At 43.6% G+C, this 19492-nt stretch overlaps 1 protein-coding gene across 2 annotated transcripts in view; it reads right to left on the bottom strand.

The window, feature by feature from the left end:
* Positions 1-7478: 7478 nt before the first annotated feature.
* Positions 7479-19492, bottom strand: part of mmp11a (matrix metallopeptidase 11a) — a 123180-nt gene continuing 111166 nt past the window's right edge. The window contains exons 7-9 of one of the 2 annotated variants that reach the window (XM_063031252.1): positions 17454-17711; positions 8681-8755; positions 7479-8550 (exon numbers count right to left, since the gene is read on the bottom strand). In XM_063031252.1, coding sequence (XP_062887322.1) covers positions 8426-8550; positions 8681-8755; positions 17454-17711 — 458 coding nt within the window. In that variant the 3' untranslated portion in view covers positions 7479-8425. The remainder of the gene's footprint in view (positions 8551-8680; positions 8756-17453; positions 17712-19492) is intronic. The other variant, XM_063031253.1, reaches the window with a different exon arrangement.

The following is a 19492-nucleotide window of genomic DNA, read 5'->3' as shown; positions in this document are numbered from 1 at the left end:
AGAAAAAGCTTCTGGCTATCCACACGATCAATGCCTCTCATCATCTTATAATGGAATTTCTGATTCCAAACAAGTCAAGACTGGCTCCTAATGATGACGCCTAAAATCTATTAAGTTCATTGAGTCTCATTGATTGGAAATGGTGGTTGAATAACATCAATTAAATGGATCAATAAACAAAAACACTTGCACCTTTCATGAATAGTTTAGGACTTTATTCCCTGGAACGTAGAGGACTAAGAGGAGATTTGACAGAGTTATACAAGATTATGAAGGTATAGATAGGGTAAATGCAATCAGGCTCTTTCACTGAGGTTGGGCGGGATTACAATTAGAGGTCATGGGTTAAGGATGAAAGGTGAAAAATTAAAGGGGAACATGAGGGAAGTTTCTTCACTCAGAGGGTCGTGAGAGTGTGGAATGAGTTGGCAGCACAAGTGGTGCATGCGAGCTCAATTTCAAGATTTAAGAGACGTTTAGATGGCTACATGGTTGGTAGGTACAGAGGACAATGGTCAATAGGAGTAGGTAGTTTAAATGGTTTAAAGGCCTGTTTCTGTGCTGCACTTTTCTATGACTGTATAACTTCCTTTAATTTGCAATTTTCCAGAACGATTCAGGAAACTAGTGATTCTTGAAAGACCGCTACTAATGCCTCCACAGCCTCTTCAGATACCTCTTTCAGAAGTTGGACTCTTGGGTATAGTCCATCTGGTCTAAGTGACTTACCTACCTTCAAATCTTTCAGCTTTCCAAACACTTTCTCCTTAATAATAGCAACTACAATCACTTCTGCTCCTGACAATCTCTAATTTCTGGCATACTTCTGGTGTCTTCCACAGTGAAGACTGACACAAAATACTTATTAAGTTTGTCCTCCATTTCTTTGTCTCCCTTTACTACCTCTCCTGAGAAATTTTCCAGAGATATCCACTCTTGCCTCTCTTTTAATCTTTATATATCTGAAAAACCTTTTTGCATGCTCTTTTATATTATTGGCTAGCTTACCTCCATATTTAATCTTTTCTCTCCTTATGACTTTTTAGTTGCCTTATGTTGGTTTTTAATAGCTTCCCAATACTCCAACTTCCCACTATTTTTTGCGTTTATGTTATCTTTGACTTTCCTTGTCAGTCACGGTTCTATCCTGTACCTTCCGAATTGTTCCCAGAAACATCAACCATTGCTGTTCTGCTGCCATCTCTGCTAGTGTCCCCTTCCTATCAACTTTGGCCAAGTTCTCTCTCATGCCTCTGTAATTCTATTTATTCCTCTAATACAGAGACATCTGAATTTAGCTTCTCTCTCTCTCAAACCACAGAGTGAATTCTATCATATTATGATCACTACCTCCTAAGAGTTCCTTTAATTTAAGTTCCCTCATTAAATCTGGTTCATTACACAACACAGATTGCCTTTTCCCTAGTGGGCTCAACCACAAGCTGCTCTAAAAAGCTGTCTCATAGGCATTCTACAAATTCCCTTGCTTGGGATCCAGCACCAACCTGATTTTCCCAATCTACCTGTATATTGAAATCCCCCATGACTATTGTTACATTGCCCTTTTTACAAGCCTTTTCTATCTGCTATTGTAATTTGTATCCCACATCCTGGCTACTGTTTGAAGGCCTGTGCATAACTCTCAAAAGGGTCTTTTCTACCTTGCAGTTCCTTAAATTAACCCACTAGGATACTACATCTTCCAGTCCTTTGTCACCTCTTTCTAAAGATTAGATTTCTTTTTTTTTATATATATATAACCAACAGTCACCCCACCCCTCTGCCTAACTGCCTGACCTTTAGACATCCTTGGAGCTCCAAGCTATGAGCTTCTTTCAGCCATGACTCATTAATGCCCACAATGTCGTATCTGCCAATTTCCAACTACGCTACAAGATCATCTATTCTATATGCTGTGTGCATTCAGATATAACATCTTCAGTCATGTTTTCATTATCCTTTTTGATTTTGCCTTCTTGTTACACTTCAGCACCCCACTGATTGAAATTTTGCAACCTGACCTTCCTCACAATCTCACTGCACGCTGCATCTACTATCCCATTCTCAGCCCTATCACTCTGGTTCCCATTGCCATGCCAAATTAGTTTAAACTCTCCCCAACAAGGATATTGGTGTCCCTCAAGTTCAGGTGTTACCCATCCTTTCGGTACAGGTCATACCTTCCTGAAGAAATCCCAATAATCCAGAAATCTAAAACCTGCCCCCTTGCATTCCACAGCCATGCATTCATCTGTCAAATCATCCTATTTTTGCCCTCTCTAACACGTGGTCCAGGCAACAATCCAGAGATTCCTACCCTTTAGGTTCTACCTTTCGGCTTTTTAACTCGCTCCCTATATTCTCTCTTCAGAACCTCAGTCTTTTTCTACCTTTTATTGGTACCAATATGTACCATGACTTCTGGCTGCTCACCCTCCCCACCTTAAAATGCTGTGGACCTCATCTGAGACATTCTGGACCCTGGCACCTGGGAGGCAACATATCAACCAAGTGACTCTTTCACATGCACAGGATCTTTTGTCTGCTCCTCTAACTGTGGAATCTCCTGTCAGCACTGCCCTCCTCTTCTTCCACCTTCCCTTCTGAGCCACACAGCCAGCCTCAGCACCAGAAACCTGGTAGGTCATTCCTCCCCAACAGTATGCTTATTATTGAGGCTTACAGCCATAGGGGTGCTCCACACTGGCTGTCGATTCCCTTTCATTCCCCTGCCTCCTGCAACTTCAAGGTGACTACCTCCCTGTCGCTCCAGTCACCTCCTCATTCTCCCATATGAGCCGAAGGTTTTCCAGCTGCAGCTCCAGATGGTCTTTGGATAAACTGGAGTTTTCCTTTGAATAGTGGAAATAAGAAGTTTAACTGGGTTGGATGATACTATGAGGTCCCTACATAGACTAATAAAGGAGTTATTTCCTTTCACACTGGTTTCAACAGAAAAACAAAGTCATGGTTTACACAAAGATTGTGCTTGTTACAGGCCAATTAACCAGCCCCTGGACATCACAGTGGGAGTTCCTCAAGACATTTTCCTGGGCTCAGCCACCTTCATTGCCTTTACCAAGTATTTGCCCACCAGACGGTGCAATCGCGTTGCTTTCTCTGCACTACTCCTCCACCTATCTTCGTATCATCCACAAACTTTGCCACAAAGCCATCACTCCATCATCCAAATCATTGACAATGTGAAAAGCAGCGGTCCCAAAACTGATCCCTGAGGAACACCAATAATCACTGGCAGCCAACCAGAAAAGGCCCCTTTTATTCCCACTCGCTGCTTCCTGCTTGTCAGCCATTCCTCTGTCCATGCCAGTATCTTTCCTGTAACACCATAGGATATTATCTTGTTAAGCAGCCTCATGTGTGGCACCTTATCAAATGCCTTCTGAAAATCCACTGCACCTCCTTTATCCACCCTGCTTGTTACTTCCTCAAAGAACTTAACATATTTGTCAAGCAAGATTTCCCTTTACAAAAACCATGCTGACACTGACTTATTTTATCGTGAGTCTCCAAGTACCTCGAAACCTCAACCTCATCCTTAATAATGGACTCCAACACTTTCCTAACCACTGAGGTTATGCTAACTGGCCTGTAATTTCCTTTCTTTTGCCTTCCTCCCTTCTTAAAGAGTGGACTGACATATGCAATTTTCCAGCCCTCCAGGACCATGCCAGAATCAAGTGATTCTTGAAAGATCATGACCAATGCACAAGGAAAGGCTGGATAGAGTTACACACAGGGGACTCTCTTCCATCTCACCTTAAACCTGTGCATTCTAGTTCTTGTATTCCCCAACCCTGGGAAAAAGATTGTGTGTATTCACCCTATCTACGCCCCTCAAATTTACACACCTATATAAGATCACAACTCATGGAACCATTTCTTTGCCCATTCTTCTAATCTCCTCAACATTAACTACTTGCCTGTGCTCCAGCACCACCTGTAGTTAGCAAATATAAAGATCTTGGTTAACGCACACAAGAGGAAATCTGCGGATGCTGGAATTTCAAGCAACACACATAAAAGTTGCTGGTGAACACAGCAGGCCAGGCAGCATCTCTAGGAAGAGGTACAGTCGACGTTTCAGGCCGAGACGAAGGGTCTTGGGCCGAAACTTTGACTGTACCTCTTCCTAGGGATGCTGCCTGGCCTGCTGCATTCACCAGCAACTTTTATATAAGATCTTGGTTACGGTGTCTTGTCTCTTGCCCCTTTCAATAACCTCGGGAATTATCCATCTTAATGTTTTTCAAGTGTTCCGGCAGTATCTCTGTGTTTTCTACTTTGACAAGTTCAGCCTTTTTCTGTACTTTATGGCAATGAGAAATTCTAAATATTCAATTGCATTAGCATTGCCAAGACCCTACCAATACTATCTCGGCAGTGGCAGCTTGGTCACAGTTAACCAGAAACCCAACTAGACCAGCTGCAGAAATAAAACGTTGATGACTTAGGTCAAAGGCTTTTCTTCAAGTCTGTTTCTCTCTACACAACACTGTCTGATCTGTTGAGTGTTTTCAGATTTTCAGTCATACAAATACTATGGTTACAAGAGTTTCAGAGGCTATATTTCCTGAGGTGAGCCACCCGAAGCCTTCTTGCCATCTAGAGGGCATGTGTCAGGATTGTAGCATCAGCAAATGCCAAGAACTTTGATGCCAAGCTGGTAAAGTGGTCAGCAATACTGCTTCACAACTCCAGTGACCACAGTTCATTTCTGATCTCAGGTGCTCTCAGTGTGGAGTTTGCAAGTTCTCTCTCTGACTGAGGGGCTTCTTCCAGAGAATGGAAGATGAAAATAGGAATTTGTGTAGATGGATGCTTGAAGGTTTGCACTGAAGATTGGGTCAAATCACTTGTTTCCTTACTGTATCGCTCCAAGACAGCACTGCAGTGTAGCAGTTAGCGCAATCACTTTACAGCACCAGTGAACTTAATTGGGTTCGATCCCACTGTTGTCTGTAAGTAGTTTGTATGCTCTCCCCATGACTGTGGGGGTTCCTTCCAGGTGCTCCAGTATCCTCCTACATACCAAAGAGGTATCATTAGGGTTAGAAAGTTGTAGGTGTGCTACGTTGGCTCCAGTACCTTGGTAATACCTGCCCAGTACAATCCTTGCTGATTTGATTTGACCAAAACAACACCTTTCACTCTAGATTTTGATGAACATCTGAAAAGGAAAGCTAGTCTTATCTGGTACAATCTGCCCCCAGCCACCACGCTCAATATTCATTGTCCAGCACCAGTGCAGTGACTACTGTGCAGATAGTCTACCGAATGCTCCTAGACAGGCTACTTCAACAGCACCTCCCTAACCTTAACCAAAACCATTATTGGGGACATCTGTGCAAAGCCACAGACCCCTGTGACTTAAAAATCCGTGGCTCTTCACTGTTGCTGGGTCTGAATCCTGGATCTCTGTCCCACAACACCATGGGAATATGTTCATCAAAAGGACTGCAGTAGTTTAGGAAGCGCAGTCAGTGATGGGCAGTAAACATTAGCTTGGCAAACCGGGCCAGAACCCGAGAAATGGGTCCACAAGACCATCGGATGTAGATTTAAAATATTTAATTGAAGGATTGGCTTTCATAAATCAGAGTATTGAGTACAGGTGTTGGGATGTTAAGATTGTATAAGACACTGGTGAGAGCAGATGTGTATTATTGTGTGCAGGTCTGGTCACCCACCTACAGTAAAAACATCGATGAGACCTAACAACCTGAGTTATAGGGAAAGATTGATTAAGTTAGGACATTATCCCTGGAATGTAGGAGAATGAGGGGAGATATAATAGAGGAATACAAAGCTATGAGAGGTATAGATAGCATAAATGCAAGCAGGCTTTTTCCACTGAAGTTGGGTGAGACTGGAAGTAGAGGTCATAGTAAAAGGTGAAATATTTAAGGGAAACCTGAGAGGGAGCTTCTTCATTGGTGTGAGCGTGGATGCAGATTTTGCAACATTTAAAGAGAAATTTGACTAGGTATATGCACAGGAGCAGTATGGAGAGCTATTTCCCAGTGTAGGTCTTTGGAATTAGACAAAATAACAGTTTGGAATGGACTAGATGGGTCCTGTTTCTGTGCTGTAGTGTTCCATGTCTCTATGATTGAAGAGAAAGAGCGTATGGGTGTCACTGTTAATGTGACGCTATTACAGCTCAGGGCAATTCACCACTTCCTGTGTATAATACTTGCACTGTACGTATCCCTTAAACTTAGCACCTCTCACCTTAAAGCATGCCCTCAAGTATTAGCCAATTTGACTCTGGGTAAAAAAAATGCCAGCTTTTTATATATGCCTCTCATAATCTGTTAAACCTCTATCAGGTCTCCCCTCAGCCTACAACCTCTACTTATAGCACATGCCCCCTAATCACATCCTGGTAAACCACTTCTGCACCCTCCCCAAAGACTCAACATCCTTCCTAGAATGGGCAACCAGAATTGTATGCAATACTACAGATGCGGCCTAACTGGAGTTTTATAAAGATTCATCATCACTTCCTGACTCTTGAACTCAGTGCCTCAACTAACAGAGGCAAGCATGCCCATGTAGCCACTTCTAGGAGCATGGCCTCGGACTTTAAAATCCCTCTGTACATCAACACTGTTAAGGGTTCTGCCATTAAAAGTGTATTGTGCCATTACATTTGATATTCTAAAGTGCAACAAATCATACTTGGCTAGGTTAAACTCCGTCTACCATTTCTCCACCCATATCTGCAGCTGATTTAAACTTTTTGGCAATAGTATTTACTATCCATAACACCACCAATCATTGTATCATCTGTGGATTTACTAACCCAAGCATCTATATTTACATCCAGGTCATTTATAATTACCACGATGTTCAGGCAGATGGGAGTAGTTGCATTCGGCATATTGTTCCTGTACTAAACTGTTCAATGTTTTCCCATTTTCTTCTTTCATTTCTGTTTTGTCTTTAAACTTCTAATCTAATCTTCCAATGTGTGGTCCCATTAACCTTGTGCTCCTCTGATATGTGAATATCTATGTTGCGTCGGTAGCCTGATCTCAGTGTAACGCAGGATCAATGACCTTATATTTATAGTTTGTGACACCTTTAACCTTGTGTCACTGTTCTGTCAAGGAAGACAGGGAGGTTTCTCAATGCTGGCTCCTGCTTCCCTGTTCAAACACTGCTATTTTTTATTGGATTAACCTCAGCCCAAATCAAGTCCTGAACTAATTCTGTAGCTCACTAGACACTTGGAGAGAAACCACTAAAAGTGAGAGGCTCTAATACAACACCATTGATCATTAAGGTTTAAAGAGTAATCAAGTTTCTGGAGGATTTGTAAGCAAGTACTGTGGGCAGGTCCTGCGATGACCTGGCCCTGACCAACCATGCTTTGAATTAATGCCTTTTGAGTCAAAACACCAGGCCAGCACATGATGCTATGCATAAAGTCACCAATATGCCCATTCCTCTCATCATTCCTTTATTATCCTTTTTATACATTCCTCTCATCATTCCTGTGTCAGCTCTTCCAGTACGACCGAGATGGATTGCTTCCAAGCAGTATTCCTCCTTCACCAATATTAATCTAGAACCAAAATGATGTCCTGTTAGTGGTTTCTACCTCAAAGCATGGATCAGGATCAAAGCTGGAGCTGTCAGTATAGAGCTTGCAAGTTCTGCCTGTAGCTATGTGGGCTTCCTTCAGAAATTCTAGTTTCATCCCACATCCCAAAAATGTGCACCAGTACACGAAGTGCAGGAGAAACTCAGCAGGTCAGACAGCATCTGTGGAGGGAAATGAACAGTCTACGTTTGGGTTGAGACCATTCATTAGGACTGAGTTCCTCCAACATTTTGTGTGTGTTGCTCCTGTTTCCCAGCATTTGCAGTGTCTCTTCTTTCTCCAAAATTATGTAGGTTGTGAGGTTTATTCACTAATATAAATTGCCCTCAGTGTGAATGTAAGTGGTAGTTAATTGGACATAGGGAGAATAAAATGGGAGCTTGGTGGAGAGCCTAGTCTACACGGACTGAAGACCTTTCTCTATGCTGCCTGGTGTACATGTGACATGCAATGTGCTGCCATGGGGGAGGGGGGGTTGTGGGTGGGGGGTGCAGTTAGTATAGTTGGTCTGTCCCGGTGGGTAGGTGAAATCTCCCAGAACACTGGATGTGTACTATGACGAATGGAGGAGAGGTGGAGCTCTCATTCCAACACACAGTTGTGCAGAATCCTCCTTCCAGCTTCTATCACGATGCTCCATCCAACTCTAGATCAGTCCACAAAAAAAACCAAAAAAGTAAGCGGGAATGGAAATATCCAAAGTGAAGGGTTAAACGGGAAGTTCACAGTCAGAATCAGAACAATCACCAAGAGCAGATCTGGAAGTTTTAAAGCAGAGCTTCACAGATATGACTATGTTGGTGAGGAAGCACATCCAAAAAAGTCTTGGCCAATCCCCCTTGGATGATGTTCTTGTATCTTCAGTTGAACAGGGTCAAACTTCCAGTAATCCCTTCCACGGAGAAAGTAAGCATAACCTGCAAACAGAAAAGCTCAGATTGAGAGCACAAAGGTGGACTCAAGGATTTCTTAAGGACTTGCAGTAACAGTTTCACATCAAAGATACGTAAATCGCAGCATCAGCCAACCAATAACATTTCCCTGTACCTTCGTCATCTGAAGTTAGAGAGGTTGCTACATCTGGATTTCCTTCCATTTTGGGAAATGGTTCTCTACTAGTGGCTAGTTGGAAACAGAAAATACATTTTGCTTAGTTTTTTTTTCACTTTCCTGGTGCATTGAGTTACCCCCAAGACATGATTCTATAGGCACTGGCTATCTTCTGTGTTTGCCCACAGATGCTCTGCCGTTGCACTGAGGAATCTGGGGATACGAATTGACAATAAACTGGACTGGTCAAAGAACATTGAGGCTGTCTACAAGAAGGGTCAGAGCCGTCTCTATTTCCTGAGGAGACTGAGGTCCTTTAACATCTGCTGGACGATGCTGAGGATGTTCTACGAGTCTGTGGTGGCCAGTGCTATCATGTTTGCTTTGTGTGCTGGGGCAGCAGGCTAAGGGTAGCAGACACCAACAGAATCAACAAACTCATTCGTAAGGCCAGTGATGTTGTGGGGATGGAACTGGACTCTCTGACGGTGGTGTCTGAAAAGAGGATGCTGTCCAAGTTGCATAACATCTTGGACAATGTCTCCCATCCACTACATAACGGACTGGTTGGACACAGGAGTACATTCAGCCAGAGACTCATTCCACCGAGATGCAACACAGAGCGTTATAGGAAGTCATTCCTGCCTGTGGCCATCAAACTTTACAACTCCTCCCTTGGAGGGTCAGACACCCTGAGCCAATACGCTGGTCCTGGACTTATTTCCTGGCATAATTTACATATTACTATTTAACTATTTATGGTTTTATTACTAATTATTATTTGTGGTGCAACTGTAATGAAAACCAATTTCCCCTGGGAACAATAAAGTATGACTATGACTAATCATCCCTTGGGTTCCTGATATGGTCAATGTGATGCAAGAGGTAATGCTGTCATGAATGAGAGCTTCTTCTGAAACTTAGGTAACACTCTGACCGGTTGCTTTTTTTGAAGCTCATTTACTGTCATACGCTGAGACATACTTGTATAGAATTGGACATGCAGGCTAATCTGTGATGACAGATTTCCTCCCCAAGTGTACACTAACACAACCTAATGACGCTTCCAAAATTGCAGCAGCATTTTGATTGCTTCTAGTGAAAACTAAAATGGTTTGGGAATCGTACGCAGAGATTCTGATCCACATCACAGTGGTTCCAACAAGTCATAGAATCATTGGAGAGGAGAGTGGACCATGGGAGAAGGGGAAGGAGGAAGAGTACCAGAGGGAGGTGTTAGCTGCTGAGAAGAGAAGGGGTAAAAGGGGTGCAGGAGTGGGGGCGGGGGGGAAATCAATGCCTCTTAAAGTCCAAACCTATGTCCCTGTTGTGAGTGATGGAAATGGGAAAGGCCGGCCAACAGAGCTCTGGTGAAATTCAGGGAGCGGCCACTGTGTGAGTGAAACAGAATTATCGTGGAGGCACCTAGACCCTGGATGAAGAAGCATTGCAAGCAGAGGTGGAGGTTAGTATGAGGTTTCTGTCTACCTTCTTCGTTAATGCCTAGCTGGAGTACTAAGAATGGATCCCTGGTGCTCCTCATGCAGGACGATGGAGATCTGGGAGACTTCTAGTCTCCTGAATTACTATATCTGCAAATGCATCCAGCTGTAGCTTCTCATAGATCAGGTTAGGGAACTGTAGCTGGATGACCTTTGGTTCATTGGAAAGAATGAGATGACAGGTAGGAGCTATAGGGAGGTAGTCACCCTAAGTTGCAAGTGGCAGATAGCTGGGTGACCATCAGCAGAGAATAAAGGGAATAGGAAGATAGTACAGAGTACCTTTGGTTACCATTGGTGGGGAACAACCCACACAGGAAAGCCACTGCGACCAGCTCTCTGGCACTGAGTCTCGCCGTGTGGCTCAGAAGGGAAGGAGGGAGAAGGGGAGAGTGGCAGTGACAGAGCAGCAAACAGGAGATTCTGTGGATGTGAAAGAGACTCGGGCTGGAAAGTTGCTTCACATGTGTCAGGGTCAGGGACATATAACCATATAACAATTACAGCACGGAAACAGGCCATCTTGGCCCTTCTAGTCCATGCCGAACTCTTACTCTCACCTCGTCCCACCGACCTGCACTCAGCCCATAACCCTCCATTCCTTTCCTGTCCATATAGCTGTCCAATTTAACTTTAAACGACTACATCGAACCTGCCTCAACTACTTCTGCTGGAAGCTCGTTCCACACAGCTACCACTCTCTGAGTAAAGAAGTTCCCCCTCATGTTACCCCTAAACTTTTGCCCTTTAACTCTCAACTCATGTCCTCTTGTTTGAATCTCCCCATTCTCAATGGAAAAAGCCTATCCATGTCAACTCTGTCTATCCCCCTCATAATTTTAAATACCTCTATCAAGTCCGCCCTCAACCTTCCACACTCCAAAGAATAAAGACCTAACTTGTTCAACCTTTCTCTGTAACTTAGGAGATGAAACCCAGGCAACATTTTAGTAAATCTCCTCTGTACTCTCTCAATTTTATTGACATCTTTCCTATAATTCGGTGATCAGAACTGTGCACAATAGTCCAAATTTGGCCTCACCAATGCCTTGTACAATGCCTTTCAACATTACATCCCAACTCCTATACTCAATGCTCTGATTAATAAAGGCCAGCATACCAAAAGATTTCTTCACCACCCTATCCACATGAGATTCCACCTTCAGGGAACTATGCACCATTATTCCTAGATCCCTCTGTTCTACAACATTCTTCAGTGCCCTACTATTTACCATGTATGTCCTATTTTGATTGGTCCTACCAAAATGCAGCACCTCACATTTTTCAGCATTAAACTCCATCTGCCATCTTTCAGCCCACTCTTCTAACTGGCCTAACTCTCTCCGCAAGCTTTGAAAACATACTTCATTATCCACAACACCACCTATCTTAGTATCATCTGCATACTTACTAATCCAATTTACCACCCCATCATCCAGATCATTAATATATATGACAAACAACATTGGACGCAGTACAGATCCCTGAGGCACACCACTAGTCACCGGCCTCCAATCTGACACACAGTTAGCCACCACTACTCTCTGGCATCTCCCATCCAGCCACTGCTGAATCCATTTTACTACTTCAATATTAATGCCTAACGATTGAACCTTCCTAACTAACCTTACGTGTGGAAACTTGTCAAAGGCCTTACTGAAGTCCATATAGACAACATCCGCCGCTTTACCCTCGTCAACTTTCCTCATAACCTCATCAAAAAAGAGAGGCTTTGAGGAAAGAGAAGCAGAATAAATGGTGTAAAGACATTAAGGTAGAAGGGCTGAAATGTGTGTACCTCAACGCAAGCAGCATCAGGAACAAAGGTGATGAACTGAGAGCTTGGATACATACATGGAATTATGATGTAGTGGCCATTACAGAGACTTGGCTGGCACCAGGGCAGGAATGGATTCTCAATATTCCTGGATTTCAGTGCTTTAAAAGGGATAGAGAGGGCGGAAAAAGGGGAGGAGGGGTGGCATTACTGGTCAGAGATACTATTACAGCTACATGTAGCAGGATCCTCTTTTGAGTCAGTATGGGTGGAAGTCAGGAACAGGAAGGGAGCAGTTACTCTACTGGGGGTATTCTATAGGCCCCCTGGTAGCAGCAGAGATACAGAGGAGCAGATTGGGAGGCAGATTTTGGAAAGGTGCAAAAATAACAGGGTTGTTATCATGGGTGACTTTAACTTTCCTAATATTGATTGGCACCTGATTAGTTCCAAGGGTTTAGATGGGGCAGATATTTAGAGATCTCTTGTGGGATGTAAGGGATAAATTTGTCCCGGTGAGGAAGATAAAGAATGGTAGGGTGAAGGAACCATGGGTGACAAGTGAGGTGGAAAATCTAGTCAGGAGGAAGAAGGCAGCATACATGAGGTTTAGGAAGCAAGGATCAGCTGGGTCTATTGAGGAATATAGGGAAGCAAGAAAGGAGCTTAAGAAGGGGGCATGAGAAGGCCTTGGCGAGTAGGGTAAAGGAAAACCTCAAGGCATTCTTCAATTATGTGAAGAAAAAAAGGATGACCGGAGTGAAGGTAGGACCGATTAGAGATAAAGGTGGGAAGATGTGCCTGGAGGCTGTGGAAGTCAGCGAGGTCCTCAATGAATACTTCTCTTCGGTATTCACCAATGAGAGGGAACTTGATGATGGTGAGGACGATATGAGTGAGGTTGATGTTCTGGAGCATGCTAATATTAAGGGAGAGGAAGTGTTGGAGTTGTTAAAATACATTAGGACAGATAGGTCCCCGGGGCCTGACGGAATATTCCCCAGGCTGCTCCACGAGGCGAGGAAAGAGATTGCTGAGGCTCTGGCTAGGATCTTTATGTCCTCGTTGTCCACGGGAATGGTACCGGAGGATTGGAGGGAGGCGAATGTTGATCCCTTGTTCAAAAAAGGTAGTAGGGATAGTCCGGGTAATTATAGACCAGTGAGCCTTACGTCTGTGGTGGGAAAGCTGTTGGAAAAGATTCTTAGAGATAGGATCTATGGGCATTTAGAGAATCATGGTCTGATCAGGGACAGTCAGCATGGCTTTGTGAAGGGCAGATCGTGTCTAACAAGCCTGATAGAGTTCTTTGAGGAGGTGACCAGGCATATAGATGAAGGTAGTGCAGTGGGTGTGATCTATATGGATCTTAGTAAGGCATTTGACAAGGTTCCACATGGTAGGCTTATTCAGAAAGTTAGAAGGCATGGGATCCAGGGAAGTTTGGCCAGGTGGATTCAGAATTGGCTTGCCTGCAGAAGGCAGAGGGTGGTGGTGGAGGGAGTACATTCAGATTGGAGGATTGTGACTAGTGGTGTCCCACAAGGATCTGTTCTGGGACCTCTACTTTTCGTGATTTTTATTAACGACCTGGATGTGGGGGTAGAAGGGTGGGTTGGCAAGTTTGCAGATGACACAAAGGTTGGTGGTGTTGTAGATAGTGTAGAGGATTGTCAAAGATTGCAGAGAGACATTGACAGGATGCAGAAGTGGGCTGAGAAGTGGCAGATGGAATTCAACCCGGAGAAGTGTGAGGTGGTATACTTTGGAAGGACAAACTTCAAGGCAGAGTACAAAGTAAATGGCAGGATACTTGGTAGTGTGGAGGAGCAGAGGGATCTCGGGGTACATGTCCATGGATCCCTGAAAGTTGCCTCACAGGTGGATAGGGTAGTTAAGAAAGCTTATGGGGTGTTAGCTTTCATAAGTTGAGGGACAGAGTTTAAGAGTCGCGATGTAATGATGCAGCTCTGTAAAACTCTGGTTAGGCCACACTTGGAGTATTGTGTCCAGTTCTGGTCACCTCATTATAGGAAGGATGTGGAAGCATTGGAACGGGTACAGAAGAGATTTACCAGGATGCTGCCTGGTTTAGAAAGTATGCATTATGATCAGAGATTAAGGGAGCTAGGGCTCTACTCTTTGGAGAGGAGGAGGATGAGAGGAGACATGATAGAGGTGTACAAGATAATAAGAGGAATAGATAGAGTGGATAGCCAGCGCCTCTTCCCCAGGGCACCACTGCTCAATACAAGAGGACATGGCTTTAAGGTAAGGGGTGGGAAGTTCAAGGGGGATATTAGAGGAAGGTTTTTTACTCAGAGAGTGGTTGGTGTGTGGAATGCACTGCCTGAGTCAGTGGTGGAGGCAGATACACTAATGAAGTTTAAGAGACTACTAGACAGGTATATGGAGGAATCTAAGGTGGGGGCTTATATGGGAGGCAGGGTTTGAGGGTCGGCACAACATTGTGGGCTGAAGGGCCTGTACTGCGCTGTACTATTCTATGTTCTATGTTCTAAAATTCAATAAGATTTGTCAAACATGACCTTCCACGCACAAATCCATGTTGACTGTTCCTAATCAGACCCTGTCTATCCAGATATTTATATATACCATCTCTAAGAATACTTTCCATCAATTTACCCACCACTGACGTCAAACTCACAGGCTGATAATTGCTAGGTTTACTCTTAGAACCCTTTTTAAACAATGGAACAACATGAGCAATACGCCCATCCTCCGGCACCATCCCCGTTTCTAATGACATTTGAAATATTTCTGTCAGAGCCCCTGCTATCTCCACACTAACTTCCCTCAAGGTCCTAGGGAATATCTTGTCCGGACCCGGAGACTTATCCACTTTTATATTCCTTAAAAGCACCAGTACTTCCTCTTCTTTAATCGTCATACTTTCCATAACTACCCTTCTTGTTTCCCTTACCTCACACAATTCAATAACCTTCTCCTTAGTGAATACTGAAGAAAAGAAATTGTTCGAAATCTCCCCCATCTCTTTTGGCTCCGCACATAGCCAATTCTCTAAGGGACCAATTTTATCCCTCACTATCCTTTTGCTATTAATATAACTGTAGAAACCCTTTGGATTTATTTTCACCTTACTTGCTAAACAGCCTTGTATCTTCTTTTAGCCTTTCTAATTTCTTTCTTAAGATTCTTTATACATTCTTTATATTCCTCGACATCAAGTTTGGGTCCACAGCATTCTTAAGGGGGAGGGTGAACAGGCAGAAGTTACGGTACATGTTGATACCAAAGTCACAGATAGAAAAAGGGATGAGGTCTTACAAAAAGAAAGGGTTACACTGGAACTCAAAGGGTTACACTGGAACTCAAAGGGTTACACTGGAACTCAAAGGGAACCAATATCCTTGCAAGCAGGGTTGATAGGACAATTGGGATGCAGCAGTTGGTATAAAGATAGATGCATCTTGTAGAGAGACCGTGAGGAAGGACAAACAGTTGTTAGGGCATAAATGAATTCCGTTGGATGGATTGAAATGTAACTATTTAATGCAAGAAATATCAAGTACAAAAGTGATGAACTTAGAACATGGGTCAGTCAGTACGTGTAACTATGATGTTATGGCCATTACAGAGTCTTGGCTATCACAAAAGCAGGATGTTCCAGGGTTCAGATGTTTCAAAAGGGACGGGGAGGGAGGTAAAAGAGGTGGGGGAGTGGCACTGCTAATCAGGGATAGTATCACAGCTGCAGAAAGGGAGATAATCCTGGAGGGATTGTTTACTGCGTCACTGTGGATAGAAGTCAGAAACAGGAAGGGAGTAATCACTCTATTGGGAGTAATCTATAGACTAACCCCGCACCGCCCCCAGTAGTAACAGAGACACTGAGGAATAAATCAGGAAACAGATTTTGAAAAGGTGCAAAAAAAAAACTGGTCAATGTCACGGGGGAATTCAACTTCCCTAATATTGATTGGCACCTTTTTAGCGCAAAAGGTTTAGTTGGGGTGGAATTTCTTGGGTGTGTTCAGGAAGAATTCCTGACATAATATATGGACAGGCTGACTTTAGGAGAGGCCATACTAAATCTAGCAGGTGAGCATTTTGGAGGCAGTCACCAAAAATCCCTGACTTTACCATAGCTTTGGACAGGGATAGAAGCAGATAGTCAGGGAAAGTATTTCATTGGGAAAGTATTTCATTGGGAAAGGCCAAATGATGATGCTTATTAGGCAGGAACTTGGAAGTGTAAATTAGGAATGGATGTACCCAGCAAAATGCACAACAGAAATGTGGCTTGTCCAGAGAAGGCAGAGGGTGATAGGAGATGGAGAGTATTATGCTTGAAAGTCGGTGACCAGTGGGGTTCTGCAGGCATCTGTTCTGGAACTTCTGCTCTTTGTTATTTTTATTAAAGATTTGGATGAGGAAATGGAAGTGTGAGTGACTTTGCAAATGACACATAGATTGGTGGTGTTGTGGATAGTGTCATACGTTACAATGATACAGATGAAGATTGAAAAGTGGCAGATGGAGTCCCCTCAGAAAAAGTGTGAAGCGATTTACTTGGAAGGCAGAGGTCAGGGTTAATGGCAGGATTCTTAGCAATGTGGAGCATCAGAGGGATCTTGGGTTCGATGTGTTAGATATCTCACAGTTGCACACGTTGATGGCTTGGTTAAGAAGGTGTATGGTGTGTTGGCCCTTATTAGTCAGGGGAGGGAGTTCGAGAATCATGAGGTAACGTTGCAACACTAAAGCTCTGCTTAAACTACACTTGAAGGATTGTGTTCAATTCTGGTCGCCTCACTATAGGAAAGATGTGGAAGCTTTAGAGAGGGTACAGGAGAGTTTGCACGAGATGATGCCTGGATTAAAGAGCAGATAGTTTGAGAGAGCTGGTGCTTTTCCCTTTAGAATGAACGAGGATGGGAGGTGATGTGAAGGAGAGGTGACTTATAAGAGGTATAGATCAAGTGAATACCCATTTCCTAGTTGGAAATGACTAATACAAGAAAGGATAATTTTAAGGTGATTGTAGGGAAGTTTAAGGAGGGTGTCAGAGGAAATTTTATTTTCACAGAGTGGTGGGTACAGGGGTGGTGGTGGAGGGAGATGCATTACGCACATTTAAAGGACTCTTAGATAGGCACATGGATGAAACATATAAGAAGGGCTATTTAGGTTGATCTTGGATTAGGTTAAAAGGTCAGCACAACACTGTGGGCTGCTGTACTATTCTATATTCTAAGTTCTAATTTCTCAGTTCTAAGTTGCTAGGAAGGGAGTTGATGCAGATACAACAGTAACATTGAAGGGATATTTAGACAAACACCTGAACAGGCAGGGATTGGAGGGAACTATAGACCACACGAAGGTAGATGAGAATAGTACAATTTCACATCATGCTCAGCATAGATGAAGGGCCTACTCCTATGCCGACCTGTTCTGTGTTTTAGAAGACCACAGCTCAAGGCCCAGCTACAGCACCGAGACCACTCACCGTACTCATCCTGGAAAGCCCCATCGACGTTGGGAGGGAGTCCTTGCCACTCACTGGTGCTGCGTGGGTAAACACTTTCCACAGTGTTCCTGTTCACAATGAACTGCCAATAATCATTTCCTTTAAAGAGGTATATCTTATTCTGCTCCAGACCCCACATCAAAGCAGCGTGCACCTCTGCCACAGGAAGACCCAGGTCAGAGATCGGCTTGGGTCCCAATACTCTCTGTTCTCCGTCAAAGATCCAGTAACTGGAACCTGGCAGTGAACGCAAGCAGAAATGATGCAAAATACTGAGAGCAGTGAATATTATATTCATATACGGACTGGGGCAATCATAAAGAAAACTTTAACCATAATCTTACAACTCTAATTAAAAGGGGAATAACAAAGAGAAAAAAATGACATTTAACCCTTTGATGCACCCTCCTGAACACCTTTTATTGACATAAACCTATATTCTTGGCTCCTGCTGGGCATTGGATGCCAGTTTTAAGCATCACTGGTCAGGGTAGACACTGAGCCCATTAGTCCCTGCTCCATTACAGGCGACACCACAACCAACCAAAACTCCCACAGCTGCACAGCCCGTCTTCACAGTCATCCCTGATGGGATAGGAAGCACTGATCACTTCAATGGCTGGTTTGTAGAGATCAGAGAGAAGAACACAGAGCCCCTCTTATCTAATCAATGATACCTCAATTACATTTCTCCTCACTAACTTCCAAGGAAAATCCTGCTCAGTATCCTCTCATTGCTATTCCCAACTCTGGCAATATCATATCCCCCCATGATTCTGCATTCCTTCTGTAGCCTGGTGACTGGAACAGTGCATGGTCAGAGTTGTACAGCACAGAAACAGGCCCTAGTCCAGGATGATCTACACCAATTCCATCTGGCAGCATGACGTCTGCATCCTCCTATGCCTTGCCTATTTATGTGAATGTCTTAAATGAAGATATTGTAGCTAATCCTCTATCACCTCTGGCAGTGAGTTCCAGATATTAACTACTCCCTGTGTATGTGGAAGACCCAGCCTATCCAATATTTCACCATAACTGAAGTCCTTCCGGGGGCCCGACCTATGAAGACAAGTGTGTCATTGATCTTCTTTACCACCAAATCCACCTGAGTCCAACCCGATTAAAGCAGTTCTATCAGGACATCTTGGCTCTTGCACTTTGTGTCTTGGCTCATAGTATCTGTCTGTCTTCCTGATGTACAAGCTGTCAAACGTCAGGCCGGAAGTTGATAGGTGAGGGCAGGTGAGGGGGAAGGAAGGTAGGTGGGGGAGGGAGGGATGAAGTGAGAAGCAGGGAAGTGAAAGGGTGAAAGAATTTGATAGGGGAGGAGAGTGGACTGTGGGTGAAAGGGGAGGAAAGGCACCAGAGGGAGGTGATGGACAGGTGAGGAGAAGAGAAGGAATGGGAGTAACGAAGATGGGGAATGGAAAAAAGGGAGGAGGGGGGAAAGGGGAGAAATTACCAGAAGTTGGACAAACTAATGTTCATGCTATCAGGTTGGAGACTATCCTCAAGTGTCAGGGCAAACTTCAAAGTAGCATAAAAGCACACAGTAAAACTTCTACAAATATAGAGATAGAAACTGATGTTAACTTTATAGTTGAAAACTGCAAAATTAGTAATGAGTAGAAAAGAGATAAAAGGGCAATTAAACAAATACTTTGCCTTTATGGAAGAGGTCACAGAAAGCTTCCCAGAAATGCCAGGGAACCAAGAATCTAATGAAAAGGATTAGAGGAAATCAGTATTAGTAAAAATAATAATGCATGAAACTTTAATGTCACTAAAAACCATTAAATCCCCAAGGTTAGATAGCCTGCATTCCAGAGTACTAAAGGAGGCAGCCATGGAAATAGTGGATGCATTTTTTTTCTCTTCAAGACAGGGCAAGTAAAATCCTCTCACTGAGGGAGAGCAGGTGGGAAGCTCTAGGTTGCTGAACCTCATGTTATCATAGGGCTGATGCTAGAGTCGATTATAAAAGTCACTTTGAAATTATTGATGGGTTTAGGCAA

The sequence above is a fragment of the Mobula hypostoma genome, chromosome 23 (genome assembly GCF_963921235.1).
Source record: "Mobula hypostoma chromosome 23, sMobHyp1.1, whole genome shotgun sequence".
Classification (NCBI taxonomy): Eukaryota; Metazoa; Chordata; class Chondrichthyes; order Myliobatiformes; family Myliobatidae; genus Mobula; species Mobula hypostoma.
The sequence above is the reverse complement of the archived record's forward strand: the minus strand, read 5'-3'. Positions and strand labels throughout refer to the sequence as shown.